The 16,227-nt window shown below is 46.6% G+C and overlaps 1 protein-coding gene across 1 annotated transcript in view; it reads left to right on the forward strand.

Annotated features, from left to right (window-relative positions):
- LOC124718973 (unconventional myosin-Ia) overlaps nucleotides 1-16,227 on the forward strand; it is a 784,983-nt gene that overhangs the window by 492,485 nt on the left and 276,271 nt on the right. The window contains 2 exon segments of the mRNA XM_047244645.1: nucleotides 3,620-3,765; nucleotides 3,940-3,993. Of these exon segments, the coding sequence (XP_047100601.1) occupies nucleotides 3,620-3,765; nucleotides 3,940-3,993 (200 nt within the window).

Consider the following 16,227-nt stretch of genomic DNA (forward strand, 5'->3'; position numbering starts at 1 on the left):
ATGCATACAGCAACTCACTGCATGTTGACATCATTTTTATGGTGAAATAAACGAATAATGTGTCTAAATCGATGAAATTTACACCAAAAAATGTTGTAGTCTATTGCTTTCAAAATTAATATTGTATCGGCAACACTGAATTGTGCATTGAAAACAGTAAATACACACACACACACACACACACACACACACACACACACACACACACACACACACACACAAACACACACGTGTGTGCCAAGACATGCTTGACAAATATGTTAAACAGTCAGACGACATGGTCGGAAGTCAATGCAACTACATGCATGTACACACCATGTGTGGATACATAAATGAATAAAGTTGTGATTGTCTCCGACAGGTAGTTCTGCCACAACAGTGCATTAGTGTTGTTCATGTTTTGTCTTTCTGCCAGGCCCGGTAGGGTACGTCATGTGCATGAACAGTGTCAGATGTTGAGTGATCACTATGAAGGATAAGGGGATGCCTGGTACTCATGTGAGACAGCTTTATCAGCACCCGACGGAGTTTGAAACAAGATTCATTGTCAGTCTCCATTTGGCCACCTGGCTGATGCTAAACAGAGGACAGAATACACATGTACCACAATTCTTTGTCCTCTCCCACAGGTACATCATAACGTGATAATTCAATGGGTATTTACTGTTTTTATTGTAAAATTCAGTGTTATCTATACAATATTCATTTTGAAAGCACAAGACTTCACCTTCTTTAGGTGAAAATTTCATCCATTTAGATACGCTATTCGTTTATTTCACCACAAAACAGACATAAAAATTCAGTGACTTGCTGTATGTATACCACCGTCGCCATTTAGGAATCCTATGGAGACATCTTACGTTAAATATGCACTGTAAAACACAAAGTAAGGTAACCTCTTAGATGTGAAATTCCTTTATTTTGTTGCTGTCAATTTTATTTTCTGGGTGGGTAATTACATTCGACTCTTCGACATATGTGTCCATCGTAGGGAGAGAGGGATCGATTTGACCCAGAAATTCTCAGGTGTGTGTGTGTGTGTGTGTGTGTGTGTGTGTGTGTGTGTGTGTGTGTTGTGCGCGCTCACTCTCTATGAGATGCTGATGCTGAAAAACAGTATTTTACAATTAAGTTAAAAGAATTTATCAAAACAGTTCCCTCGACCACTGTATCCATGCAGCTCCTGGGGCACAGCCATTAATACATTGACGGGCATAAAGGGCCATTGGACTATTTGAAGACCATTTTAACCTCAATTTTGTTCGCTGAAGTCACCAACATTTTTAGTTCGAATTTCTGATTACCAAAATTATCTACATGTTTTAGTTTTTGTAAACTGACAACATTTTTGCTAGGCTACATGTCTTCATTTTTTTAAAATTGGCGGAGTGGTGCAGTTGTCACAAGAAAGAGTTTTCACTAGAAACTTCTTATGAATTTTCATTTAAATATTAGTGCTGTTTCAATGTTCACGCCAAAACAAATAGGAGTACGCACTCTTCGCCCCACCCCCCTTCCCCCTCTCACCCACATGTCCCAGATAATGGTTACGCTTTTGTTATTGGGTACAGCAACGGAGGTCATGTTTCCTAGGTTTTTCACATTTCATTTCCATTGTAATTTTTGTTTGCTTTCTACATTTCTTCTTTTGGACGTCAGAAGGTCCCTCGTCCTCAGTGGCTTTGCTCCAGTTGCCCCAGTCTTATTGGAATCACATTTGGGAAGACGACGGTCTAAACCCGCGTCCAGCCATCCCGATTTAGGGTTTTCTGTGATTTCCCTAAATCGCTTCAGGCAAATGCCGGAATGGGTACGACCTACTTCCTCCTTCCTCATTCTTACCTAATTCGATGGCACCAATGACCTCGTTGTTTGGTCCCTTCCCCCAACCGACCAACCCAGTCCTGCCCTGTTCAAATGGTTCAAATGGCTCTGAGCACTACGGGACTTAACATCTGAGGTCATCAGTCCCCTACAACTTAGACCTACTTAAACCTAACTAACCTAAGGACATCACACACATCCATGCCTGAGGCAGGATTCGAACCTGCGACCGTAGCGGTCGCATACATCCATGCCCGAGGCAGGATTGGAACCTCTGACCATAGCGGTAGCGAGGTTCCAGACTGAAGCGCCTAGAACCGCTCGGCCACATCAGCCGGCCACTATGCCCTGTCCGAAAGGTCAACAAGTAGTTAGAAGAGTACGTGAGCACGTGTGGCCAGGCTACAGTGTTCTAGGGTGCCGGCAGGTACGCATCAGCTGTTTGGTCCCTTCCTCCAACCGACCAACCCCGTCTTACTATGCCCTGTTCACATGGTTCAAATGGCTCTGAGCACTATGAGACTTAACATCTGAAGTCATCAGTGCCCTAGAACTTAGATCTACTTAAACCTAACTAACCTAAGGACGTCACACACATCCATGCCCGCGGCAGGATTCAAACCTGCAACTGTAGCAGTAGCGCGGTTCCGGACTGAAGCGCCTAGAACTGCTCGGACACATCGGCCGGCTACTATACCCTGTCCAAAAGGTCAACAAGTAGTTTGTGTTTGGTCCCTTCCCCCAACTGGCCAACCCAGTCTTACTACGCCCTGTTCAAATGGTTCAAATGGCTCTGAGCACTATGGGACTTAACATCTGAGGTCATCAGTCCCCTAGAACTCAGAACTACTTATACCTAACTAACCCAAGGACATCACACACATCCATGCCCGAGGCAGGATTCAAACCTGCAACTGTAGCAGCAGCGAAGTTCCGGACTGAAGCGTGTATAACCACTCAGCCACATCGGCTGGCTACTATGCCCTGCCCGAAAGGTCAACGAGTAGTTTGTGTTTGGTCCCTTCTCCCCAACCGACCAACCCAGTTTTACTATGCCCTGTTCAAATAGCTCTTAGCACTATGGGACTTATCATCTGAGGTCATCAGTCTCCTAGAACTCAGAATTGCTTATACCTAACTAACCAAATGTAGCAGCAGCGAAGTTCCGGACTGAAACACGTATAACCACTCAGCCACTTCGGCTGGCTACTATGCCCTGCCCGAAAGGTCAACAAGTGGTTTGTGTTCGGTCCCTTCCCCCATCCGACTAACCCAGTCTTACTATGCCCTGTTCAAATGGTTCAAATGGCTCTGAGCACTATGGGACTTAACATCTGAGGTCATCAGTGCCCTAGAACTTAGAACTACTTATACCTAACTAACCTAAGGACGTCACACACATCCATGCCCGAGGCAGGATTCGAACCTGCGACCGTAGCAGCAGCGCGGTTCCGGACTGAAGCGCCTAGAACCGCTTGGCCACATCGGCTGGCTACTCTGCCCCATCCAAAAGGTCAACAAGTAGTTTTTATTTGGTTTCTTCCCCCAACTGGCCAACCCAGTGTTACAATGCCCTGTTCAAATGGCTCTGAGCACTATGGGACTTTACATCTGAGGTCATCAGTCCCCTAGAACTCAGAATTACTTATACCTAACTAACCTAAGGACATCACACACATCCATGCCCGAGGCAGGATTCAAACCTGCGACCGTAGCAGCAGCGCGGTTCAAACGAGTAGTTAGCAGAGTACGTGAGCATGCGTGGCCAGGCTACAGTGCTGTGGGGTGCCGGCAGGTACGCGTCGGCAGCGTGCGCCTACCGCTTCCTGCGCGACCGCCACGAGGACCAGTGCGTGGTGGTGTCGGGCGAGAGCGGCGCGGGCAAGACGGAGGCGGCGCGCCTCGTGCTGGCCTTCCTCTGCGTGCCCTTCCACCAGCCGCGCCACGGCCGCCACCACCACCAGCACCACGCGCCGCACCACGCGCACCAGCACCAGCACCACGCGCCGCACTACCCGCACACGCCCACGCACGCGCCCTCGCCCGCGACTGCGGGGGCGTCAGCGGCGGCGTCGGCGGCGGCGGCGGCGGCGACGGCGGCGGCGGCGGCGGCAGCCTCCGCGGCGGCCATCAGGGAGAGGCTTGTCCAGTCGGCGCCGCTGCTCGAAGGTACAGTGCGCGCAGAAAGGCCTGCCCGCTTGACGCGAAGGTGTGGAGAGAGCAGTAGTAGTGGGGGTAACGAACAGTTTTGATCAGCTGTGGATTTCCTTCGAATGCTATGCTCGTTATGAAACTGCTCCTATAAGTAGAATGCGCTATTTGTCATTGACAACAAGTGTCTGTTTTTCATTTGAATGTTCTTACAAAGACTATAGCCTGCTTTAAATGTCTGTATATCTAACTTGATGCTCTTCTCATAACACGATTCTATGTCTACATTGTACGAGGGCTGTCCAGAAAGTAATTTCCGACTGATCGCGAAATGGAAACCACAGTAAAAATCAGCAATGTTTTATTTGTAATACTTAGCTACACCATCCAGCTACTTCTCTATGTAGTCGCAGTTCTGACTTGGACGTTTGTCGTAGCGTTGTACCAACTTTCCAATACCCTCATCACAGAAGGCAGCCGCCAGTGCTTTTCACCAATTCTCTACGCTGGCCTACAGCTCGTTGTCAGTGCCAAAATGCAGTCTTCATAGCCAGCGGTTCATGTGAGCAGAGATGAAACTCAGAGGGAGAAAATTACGGGCTGTATTGTGGGTAATCAAACATTTCCAATTGAAAAAGATGCAGGAGCATCTTCATTGCCCCTGCAGAATGTGGCTGAGAATTGTCTTGAAGAAGAAATCGCTCGACAGTTATGTAATGTTGGCTGCATAGCTTCAGGCGAAATTTCTCACCAGGCCCTCGTATTTGGCGGGAGACACTATTTTCTAGACATATTTACTCGCTCACTGTGAGCTCAGAAATGAGAAGAGCGACGTGATGCTATCCAGGGTCATACTAGAGACACTGCCCAACACATTTGTGCAAAGCTTTATCGGATTTTCATAGTAGTATCCATTTCGCGACCGATCGGAACTTACTTTCTGGACACCCCTCGTATATGTTAGACTCAACTAGTACGCAAATATTTGATCAACTGCGGAAATTCTTTAAAACTTTTTCCTCGTAAAGCTTACAATGCTATTTCGTTTCAGAAAATTGTGTTAGGACCACACACAAACTGCCTAACACCGTCATCTTACCCCAACAAACGTCAGGCTTCAGTAAAACTACGGCTTTGTCAGTCTAATAACATATGTCTGTGGTAAGGTGGAATTTTTGGTGGTGGTAAGTGTCTATGGGACCAAACTGCTGAGGTCATCGGTTCCTAGGCTTACCACACTGCTTAATCTAACTTTACACTAAGGACAACATGCCCGAGGGAGGACTCGAACCTCCGACGGGAGGAGCCGCGCGAACCGTCCAAGGTGCTCTAAACCACGTGGCCATCCCGTACTCTATGGTGCAATCCGCACACGACAAAATATTTAAAACTTTACTAACAACGATGAAAAATTAAGTTCTGATTATTGTCAAAAAAGACTGTACAGCATAAAAAGACTGCAACAATTATGAAATTCACTCATTACCAAAATTACAGACAGTTAAATCAACTGCATTATTTGTGACTTAATGAATGCAAGGAGATCAATGAAATCTAGTGGGCAGAACAGAGCGGATCAGGTTATAGTTGTGAAACGGGCCAACATCAGCTACTGTCAGTTGCACAAAACATACAAACTTAATCACACATGCCCTTAAAAGCATTCAAAGACAATACGGCTGAAGGCCCGAACAGAAGTTATTAAAATTGCCTTAAGGAATACACACGGCTGAAGGTCTTAGTTACAAAATTTTACATAAAACTCGGCTGAAGGCGACACACTGGATATAGAAGAACTGAGGGCTTAAGGCCTAAATAACAAAAATTTCAGATAGGGAAGAAATTTTTAAAAGGTTTTAAACAAGTGACTTTTCAAATTTTAATTTAAGATGACTGAAGGCCTTATCTTAAGATATTTCACGTAAAGTTCGGCTGAAGGCCACATACTGAAAATAGAACAACTTAAGGCTTAAGGCCTGGATAACAAGAACTTCAGATAGAGAAAAATATTTTCAAAGTTTTAAACAAGTGATTTTTCAAATTTTAATTTAAGGCAGCTGAAGGCCTTATCTTAAAATATTTCACATAAAGTTCGGCTCAAGACCACATACTGAACATAGAACAACTCAAGGCTTAAGGCTTGGATAATAATAAGGATTTCCAATGGGCAAAAATCCCCTTTTTTTAAAAAAAATAGTTTAAGCAAGAATCTTCCAAGTTTTAATTTAAGGTGGCTGAAGGCCTTATCCTAACAAATGGCTCTGAGCACTATGGGACTTAACTGCTGAGGTCATCAGTCACCTAGAACTTAGAACTAATTAAACTTAACTAATCTAAGGACATCACACACATCCATGCCCGAGGCAGGATTCGAACCTGCGACCATAGTGGTCGCTCGTCTCCAGACTGTAGCGCCTAGAACCGCACGGCCACTCCGGCCGGCCTTATCTTAACACTAAAACAAACTAAATTAATAGACAGCTGAAGGCCTCGCACAGTACTTGAGACTAAAAGAAAATCACAATCTAAAACAACAGAACAGTGGCGCTCAGAAGTTTCCAAGGGTCGACCTGAGGAGGTAGCTCCAACACAAGTTTAGGTGAGACAGGCAGCCAAGCGTAATACTAAATAATCGGATGGCAACCCGACCCAGGGTTTGGCTGATGGACCGACCAACAACCTAGTCAATTCCCTTCCGCTTGACCAATAGCACGACAGCGAAAAATCAGCGAGGAAGGAGATACCAGTAGCACTATGTCTTGAAAATTGGCGTCTAAATACAGTCAAGACACAATAACCACTCAAAAATATGAACAACACCAAAATCTGTCGAACTACACGCTGTGCCAGACAGCATCAACACTGAGGAAAAACACGCTGCTGGAAAATGACACTAACGACCAGGGCAGGTAACTGGAACGTTAAAGGCCACAAGGCAGAAGATACTGCCGGTGCACTTCACTAATAAGTATCAACCAATTCAATAGTTAAACACCATATAGGAAGACAGCTGCAAAATTTCACCGACTCCAACACACCATAGGTTACTGCTTGTGGGAACGGCCCAGAAAGCAACAACCGGCAATGAACCAAGAGATGTCACAGCAGTTGAGGTTTCATAACAGGTTACCTGATCACTCAACTCCAGTGTCCAGGTTCGGTGGGCGACGAACTTTGTAGCTCTCGCAGCTAGCGCCTCACAAATCCGACCGCACATGCACGCCGCCAGCAGCCCCGGCCTGACCCCGGGCTGTGGAGACTTCCTTGCTGCTCTGTCCCAACTCACGCTCTGCATCCAACACGCATACAGCGTTACAATAACTGGTCAGTCAAAAACACAAGCTACACACGGTTCCATGGAAACACTTCCACAAAAACTCGAATGATACTAAAACCAGTCACTAAGGAACAACTAGAACGAATCACAAATCGACACACTCAGAGAACCCAGAAGCGGTCGGCGACCAAATACACCGACCGAACGACGAACCAAGGTCGTGCCCACTCAAGTCATGTGTGTCGGCAATGATCGGGCGAGTCATGGCTGTCCGGACCCGACTGCTGATCTGTCCCGATTCCCTTGATGTCCATTCGCAACTCGGACACATGACGACCCGGAGACACTGGCTCGGACCCAACCATACGGGGGGAACACTTGCCCATTGGCCACCCGACATTTCTGCACAAGGAAGGAATTGATCCATGTCCTGCAAGATAACCAATTGAATGAGCCCAGAAGCGGTTGGAAGACCAAATACACGTCACCCGATGAGACGACTGACCGAACGACCAACCAACGGTCATCCCTGCTCAAGTCTCCTTCCGTCGGACAGCGTATGTGTGTCGCCAGCAGTCGGGCAAGTACTGGCTCTGCAGACCTCACTGGAGCTCCATCCCGACTGAACTCAACGCACACCACGACCCGGAAATACTAGCGGTCGCTCCAAAGATAGTACGACAGTGCTCTTATCGATAGCGCTGCTGCTGCCACTCATGGGCAGGCAAGCCAGCAACTTAGTGATGCCAGTAAATTAGTCTTAATCAAATTGAGACTAATGATGAATATTATTAGGTATCTAAGTGTCAAAGAGTTCTTTCAATTAATAGTTCTGACAAACAAATACACTCCTGGAAATGGAAAAAAGAACACATTGACACCGGTGTGTCAGACCCACCATACTTGCTCCGGACACTGCGAGAGGGCTGTACAAGCAATGATCACACGCACGGCACAGCGGACACACCAGGAACCGCGGTGTTGGCCGTCGAATGGCGCTAGCGGCGCAGCATTTGTGCACCGCCGCCGTCAGTGTCAGCCAGTTTGCCGTGGCATACGGAGCTCCATCGCAGTCTTTAACACTGGTAGCATGCCGCGACAGCGTGGATGTGAACCGTATATGCAGTTGACGGAATTTGAGCGAGGGCGTATAGTGGGCATGCGGGAGACCGGGTGGACGTACCGCCGAATTGCTCAACACGTGGGGCGTGAGGTCTCCACAGTACATCGATGTTGTCGCCAGTGGTCGGCGGAAGGTGCACGTGCCCGTCGACCTGGGACCGGACCGCAGCGACGCACGGATGCACGCCAAGACCGTAGGATCCTACGCAGTGCCGTAGGGGACCGCACCGCCACTTCCCAGCAAATTAGGGACACTGTTGCACCTGTGGTATCGGCGAGGACCATTCGCAACCGTCTCCATGAAGCTGGGCTACGGTCCCGCACACCGTTAGGCCGTCTTCCGCTCACGCCCCAACATCGTGCAGCCCGCCTCCAGTGGTGTCGCGACAGGCGTGAATGGAGGGACGAATGGAGACGTGTCGTCTTCAGCGATGAGAGTCGCTTCTGCCTTGGTGCCAATGATGGTCGTATGCGTGTTTGGCGCCGTGCAGGTGAGCGCCACAATCAGGACTGCATACGACCGAGGCACACAGGGCCAACACCCGGCATCATGGTGTGGGGGGCGATCTCCTACACTGGCCGTACACCACTGGTGATCGTCGAGGGGACACTGAATAGTGCACGGTACATCCAAACCGTCATCGAACCCATCGTTCTACCATTCCTAGACCGGCAAGGGAACTTGCTGTTCCAACAGGACAATGCACGTCCGCATGTATCCCGTGCCACCCAACGTGCTCTAGAAGGTGTAAGTCAACTACCCTGGCCAGCAAGATCTCCGGATCTGTCCCCCATTGAGTATGTTTGGGACTGGATGAAGCGTCGTCTCACGCGGTCTGCACGTCCAGCACGAACGCTGGTCCATTTGAGGCGCCAGGTGGAAATGGCATGGCAAGCCGTTCCACAGGACTACATCCAGCATCTCTACGATCGTCTCCATGGGAGAATAGCAGCCTGCATTGCTGCGAAAGGTGGATATACACTGTACTAGTGCCGACATTGTGCATGCTCTGTTGCCTGTGTCTATGTGCCTGTGATTCTGTCAGTGTGATCATGTGATGTATCTGACCCCAGGAATGTGTCAATAAAGTTTCCCCTTCCTTGGACAATGAATTCACGGTGTTCTTATTTCAATTTCCAGGAGTGTATTTCAATCTTGCGTGTGCATTGGTTACATTGAAATATTCCTCCAAAAATGTTCTCCATCCATACCGTCAAGGAAGCATTTTGACAAATAAGTTTTCATCTACATAGAAAAGTATTCAAGATTATTTCTCCCACATTCACAAATACCAGACTGCTTCTCTAAAGCTCAATTGCTCGCTATTAAGAGCGCCCCTGAGCTGCACGACTGACTGGCGACAAATCGAACCACAGATTACATTAAACACAGAGGCAAGGATCTGTCCACTACTCGTGCAACGTGCTAGTGCAGTCCCTACCGAGCGAGGTGGCGCAGTGGTTAGCACAAAATCTGGCCATCCAGATATAGGTTTTCCGTGAATTCCCCAAATCACTCCAGGTAAATGCCGGGATGGTTCCTTTGAAAGGGCATGGCCGATTTCCTTCCATAATCCGATGGGACCGATGACCTTGCTGTTTGGTCCCCTCACCCAAACCACCCAACCAATCTACACTCGTGCTCATAAATTAAGGATAATTGCAGAATGTGGTGCCACACAACGTGGCACTACACAAAACTGGTGCTGATGGCACAGGCACATGGGGAACACAAACGAGACAGATCTGTAAGTCCACGATATTGGTGATAAGGTGAGAAAACCGTACCGAAACACATGTGCTACAAAACGCTACTGTTTCCTGCACATCTACCCCGATGTCAGTATGGGATATGATCACCATGCACACATACACAGGCCGCACAACGGGTAAGCACACTCTGGACCAGGTGGTCGAGCAGCTGTTGGGGTATAGCCTAAAATTCTTGCACAAGTGCCTGTCGGAGCTCCTGAAGTGTCGTAGGGGTTTGGAGATGTGCAGCGATACGTCGACCGAGAGCATCCCAGACGTGCTCGATGGAATTTAGTTCTGGAGAACAGGCAGGCCACTCCATTCGTCTGATATCTTCTATTTCAAGGTACTCCTCCACGATGGCAGCTCGGTGGGGCCGTGCGTTATCATCCATCAGGAGAAAGGTGGGACCCACTGCAACCCTGGTGCGAAATGACGTCCCCTTACACCTGACCTGGTACAGTTCCTCGGTCAAAGACATGCAGGGGTGTACGAGCACCAATCATCATCCCATCCCACACCATCAAACCACGACCTCAATGCAGTTCCCTTTCAAGGACATTAAGGGGTTGGTATCTGGTTTCTGGTTCACGCCAGATGAAAACCCGGCGAGGATCACTGTTCAGACTATAACTGGACTCGTCCGTGAACATAATCTGTGACCACTATTCCAATGACCATGTACTGTGTTCTTGGCACCAGGCTTTACGGACTCTCCTGTGACCAGGGGTCAATGGAATGCACCTTGCAGGTCTCTGGGCGAATAAACCATGTCTGTTGAGTCGTTTGCAGACGTGTCTGGAGACAACTGTTCCATTGGCTGCGGACACTGATGTTGAGATATCGGTCTTCTTGCGGTGTTGTACACTGTGGACGTCCCGATCTGTAGCGCCTGGACACGTTTCCTGTCTGCTGGAATCTTTCCCGTACTCTTTTGAGATCACGCTTTGTGGCGCACAGAGGGCCCGGTCTACGACCTGCTATGTCTGACCAGCCTCCAGTCGCCCTCGTATTGTACCCCTCATAACGTCATCAATATGTGTTCTTGAGCCATTTTCAGCACATAGTCACCATTAGCTCGTCTGAAAACCTCTGCACACTTACTCGCTGCACCGTACTCTGACATGCACCAACACACCTGCTGCTAGCGCCACCGTGCGACGACCGCAAATCAAATGCACCGCACGGTTATACCCCGAGGTGAATTAAACCCGCAAACCGCCCACCAGAGCGTTGTTTCACCATGTATCAGCATTATACTTAATTTATGAGCATATGTCCCAGTACAGCGAAGATGAATTATTTATACCGGTAGACAACAAAACCTCCTGGTCAAAAATTGAAAATTAATGGGCATTAATGTGGTCTATGTCCACCCTTCGCCTTTATGGCGGCTCGAAGTCTGCTGGGAAGACTTTCTACATCTACATTGATACTCCGCAAGCCACCCAACGGTGTGTGGCGGAGGGCACTTTACGTGCCACTGTCATTACCTCTCTTTCCTGTTCCAGTCGCGTATGGTTCGCGGGAAGAACGACTGTCTGAAAGCCTCCGTGCGCGCTCTAATCTCTCTAATTTTACATTCGTGATCTCCTCGGGAGGTATAAGTAGGGGGAAGCAATATATTCGATACCTCATCCAGAAACGCACCCTCTCGAAACCTGGCGAGCAAGCTACACCGCGATGCAGAGCGCCTCTCTTGCAGAGTCTGCCACTTGAGTTTATTAAACATCTCCGTAACGCTATCACGGTTACCAAATAACCCTGTGACGAAACGCGCCGCTCTTCTCTGGATCCTCTCTATCTCCTCCGTCAGACCAATCTGGCACGGATCCCACACTGATGAGCAATACTCAAGTATAGGTCGAACGAGTGTTTTGTAAGCCACCTCCTTTGTTGATGGACTACATTTTCCAAGCACTCTCCCAATGAATCTCAACCTGGTACCCGCCTTACCAACAATTAATTTTATATGATCATTCCACTTCAAATCGTTCCGCACGCATACTCCCAGATATTTTACAGAAGTAACTGCTACCAGTGTTTGTTCCACTATCATATAATCATACAATAAAGCATCCTTCTTTCTATGTATTCGCAATACATTACATTTGTCTATGTTAAGGGTCAGTTGCCACTCCCTGCACCAGGTGCCTATCCGCTGCAGATCTTCCTGCATTTCGCTACAATTTTCTAATGCTGCAACTTCTCTGTATACTACAGCATCATCCGCGAAAAGCCGCATGGAACTTCCGACACTATCTACTAAGTCATTTATATATATTGTGAAAAGCAATGGTCCCATAACACTCCCCTGTGGCACGCCAGAGGTTACTTTAACGTCTGTGGACGTCTCTCCATTGAGAACAACATGCTGTGTTCTGTTTGCTAAAAACTCTTCAATCCAGCCACACAGCTGGTCTGATATTCCGTAGGCTCTTACTTTGTTTATCAGGCGACAGTGCGGAACTGTATCGAACGCCTTCCGGAAGTCAAGAAAGATAGCATCTACCTGGGAGCCTGTATCTAATATTTTCTGGGTCTCATGAACAAATAAGGCGAGCTGGGTCTCACACGATCGCTGTTTCCGGAATCCATGTTGATTCCTACATGGTAGATTCTGGGTTTCCAGAAATGACATGATACGCGAGCAAAAAACATGTTCTAAAATTCTACAAGAGATCGACGTAAGAGATATAGGTCTATAGTTTTGCGCATCTGCTCGACGACCCTTCTTGAAGACTGGGACTATCTGTGCTCTTTTCCAATCATTTGGAACCCTCCGTTCCTCTAGAGACTTGCAATACACGGCTGTTAGAAGGGGGGCAAGTTCTTTCGCGTACTCTGTGTAGAATCGAATTGGTATCCCGTCAGGTCCAGTGGACTTTCCTCTATTGAGTGATTCCAGTTGCTTTTCTATTCCTTGGACACTTATTTCGATGTCAGCCATTTTTTCGTTTGTGCGAGGATTTAGAGAAGGAACTGCAGTGCGGTCTTCCTCTGTGAAACAGCTTTGGAAAAAGGTGTTTAGTATTTCAGCTTTGCGCGTGTCATCCTCTGTTTCATTATGCCATCATCATCCCGCAGTGTCTGGATATGCTGTTTCGAGCCACTTACTGATTTAACGTAAGACCAGAACTTCCTAGGATTTTCTGTCAAGTCGGTACATAGAATTTTACTTTCGAATTCAATGAACGCTTCACGCATAGCCCTCCTTACGCTAACTTTGACATCGTTTAGCTTCTGTTTGTCTGAGAGGTTTTGGCTGCGTTTAAACTTGGAGTGGAGCTCTCTTTGCTTTCGCAGTAGTTTCCTAACTTTGTTGTTGTACCACGGTGGGGTTTTCCCGTCCCTCACAGTTTTACTCGGCACGTACCTGTCTAAAACGCATTTTACGATTGCCTTGAACTTTTTCCATAAACACTCAACATTGTCAGTGTCGGAACAGAAATTTTCGTTTTGATCTGTTAGGTAGTCTGAAATCTGCCTTCTATTACTCTTGCTAAACAGATAAACCTTCCTCCCTTTTTTTATATTCCTATTAACTTCCATATTCAGGGATGCTGCAACGGCAGTGTGACAGTGTGAGGTGTCTGAATGTCTGTGGAGGAATTCTTCCCCAAGAGTGGCTAGAAACGACACCACTTTTTTAGTTCTGAATAACCGGTATTTTTCGGCGCTTGTTTGACCTCGGTTAGAACAGGCATTTTTTATTTTTTTACCAATAGCCGGGTAAAAAGCGATACATCAATTAACCATACCAGCAGTGTTAAAATTTATGGTTTTTAATAAACCTATTTCGAAAAAAGATCATTTTTATTCGTAAAATTTCCGTTAATTTGAAATATTGTGTCTTTGCAGAACATGGGGAAGCAATCAGTGTTACTTTTTTAACAATGCCAACAGGAACGAGCAACAAACAGATTTGCTGAGACAATAATCCATGTGTTACGCATGTACATGCATTGTGTGAGACTTGTCCCCCTCGCGTTGTTGTCACCGCGCACCAGTTGTATGGCATCACCCCTAGTCTGGAAGTATTTTACGAAAATCGGTGTCACTAAAGCAATGCTCCATTTGCTTAAACAAATACAAAAGGGAAGAGCCACAACGAACCTGCAACTTCAAATAAGGAGAAAATTCAAAACTTCATTTGTTTCATAGTTTACAGTGAAAATAGAAGTCAGCAGAGTTTCAAAAAATTAGGATGACTAGGAGAATGCTGATGATTTTTTTGTAGTACTCATTTTCTTTTATTCTCCTATTTAATTTAACGTTTTGATTCTATGTATCTTCAATCTTTGTACCATTAACTCGTTTATTACGCGAGATAATAGGAATAAAAAACCGAAAATTCGTTACTTCAGAAATCGGTTATTTTGAGCGGTTTTAAGAGCCAGGTTAAACTGACGTTGAAAAAAAAACCGAAAACCGGTTGTTTCAGTGGTATCCGCTATCCCCACGCTAAATACCGCTCACTATTGCGGGTAACAGTGGCATTGCCCGAGGTGGAACTACGCCTGTTCGCTAGTCTTGGAGATACAGGACGGACTTCTCTTAGCCTGGCTGGTTGATTCTGTAGATGTGGAAAGTTCAGAAGTGCTCGGAATTGCGTTCACTTTCGTGTGCCTGGGAAATATCTTAAATCTGTTGCTGGTTTTCGAGGCGGAGGTTTGATGTTAGCGAAGGTTGTGGCGACTCTAGTAATCTTGATATTCCTTGACTGGTTGGTAGTGGTCAGTCGTCTTTAATATTGATTTCTACCTGAACTCACGGCGTGGTAAATTTTCCTTGCGAGAAGGCGCCACAATTTACTATCTAAAAAATTTGTCCTAAAACAGGGTTCGGAGGAGAACTGAATTTTTCGTAGTATCAGCCCTCTTTAACTTTGATGTATTAATCAATGAATAAAGACGATGATATTTAAGCAAATCCTGTCCAAGTTAATTTTACACTCTTGCAAGTAAGTTAAATCACGTCAGAAGTTATTTTTTGCGAATTATTATAAAGGCAATGTTCATTAACGCTGGCTGTCAAAGATCCTGTGCTTCTCTTAAACTTTCCTTCTATTGATGAAAAAATGGTGATCGCTGCGCTGTGCTGCGTAATGTAGCGCTTAAAAATAATTAAAGTTCTCCTGTCTCACTCCCTTGAATTCACTTAAAAATTAATTAACAGTTCTTAATAATAAAACTTTTACCTCTCACAAAGATAATTACTTTCAGAGAAGGCGGGAGGTACCTCTAAAATTAAAATTATCAACACCACATTATATATTTTCACAATAAGCGCTCACGCAAGCTAACACAATACAGAGAACTGGAGACAATATGAGTTGAGACAGAATGATAAAATGAGAACGAGACACTATCAAATGGTTCTCTGAGCACTATGGGACTTAACATTTAACATATGAGGTCATCAGTCCCCTAGACTTTGAACTACTTAAACCTAAATAACCTAAGGACATCACACACATCCATGCCCGAGGCAGGATTCGAACCTGCGACCGTAGCAGCAGCGCGGTCCCGGACTGAAGTGCCTAGAACCGCTCGGCCACAGCGGACGGCTGAGACACTATCGTAACAACTGTTTATAGAATTATACGCACATAAAAAAAATGTTTTACATCACCCGAGTTCACAGAACTCCTGAAGACAGACGTTGACTGTTGATATTGTATCATAGACACAGTCCCTTTGGCTGTTCAGGGATGTTACTAAACCCGCCCAGCCGGCCAGTGTGGCCGTGCGGTTCTAGGCGCGTCGGTCTGGAACCGCGTGACCGCTACGGTCGCAGGTTCGAATCCTGCCTCGGGCATGGATGTGTGTGATGTTCTTAGGTTAGTTAGGTTTAAGTAGTTCTAAGTGCTAGGGGACTGATGACCACAGATGTTAAGTCCCATTGTGCTCAGAGCCATTTGAACCAAACCCGCCCAAAGATGTAAACAACCATGCATGAGCAGCGCCTATTAGATGGAGGGGCTCCGACAGCCGATCAGTTCCAGTCATTCCACCAGGAAAGAGGTACATGGCTCGTGTTGTTTGTAATTCAACCATGCCTAGACGGTCAATACCGCGGTTCGAACGCGTCCGCATTGT

Source organism: Schistocerca piceifrons, chromosome 10 (assembly GCF_021461385.2).
Source record: "Schistocerca piceifrons isolate TAMUIC-IGC-003096 chromosome 10, iqSchPice1.1, whole genome shotgun sequence".
Lineage (NCBI taxonomy): Eukaryota > Metazoa > Arthropoda > Insecta > Orthoptera > Acrididae > Schistocerca > Schistocerca piceifrons.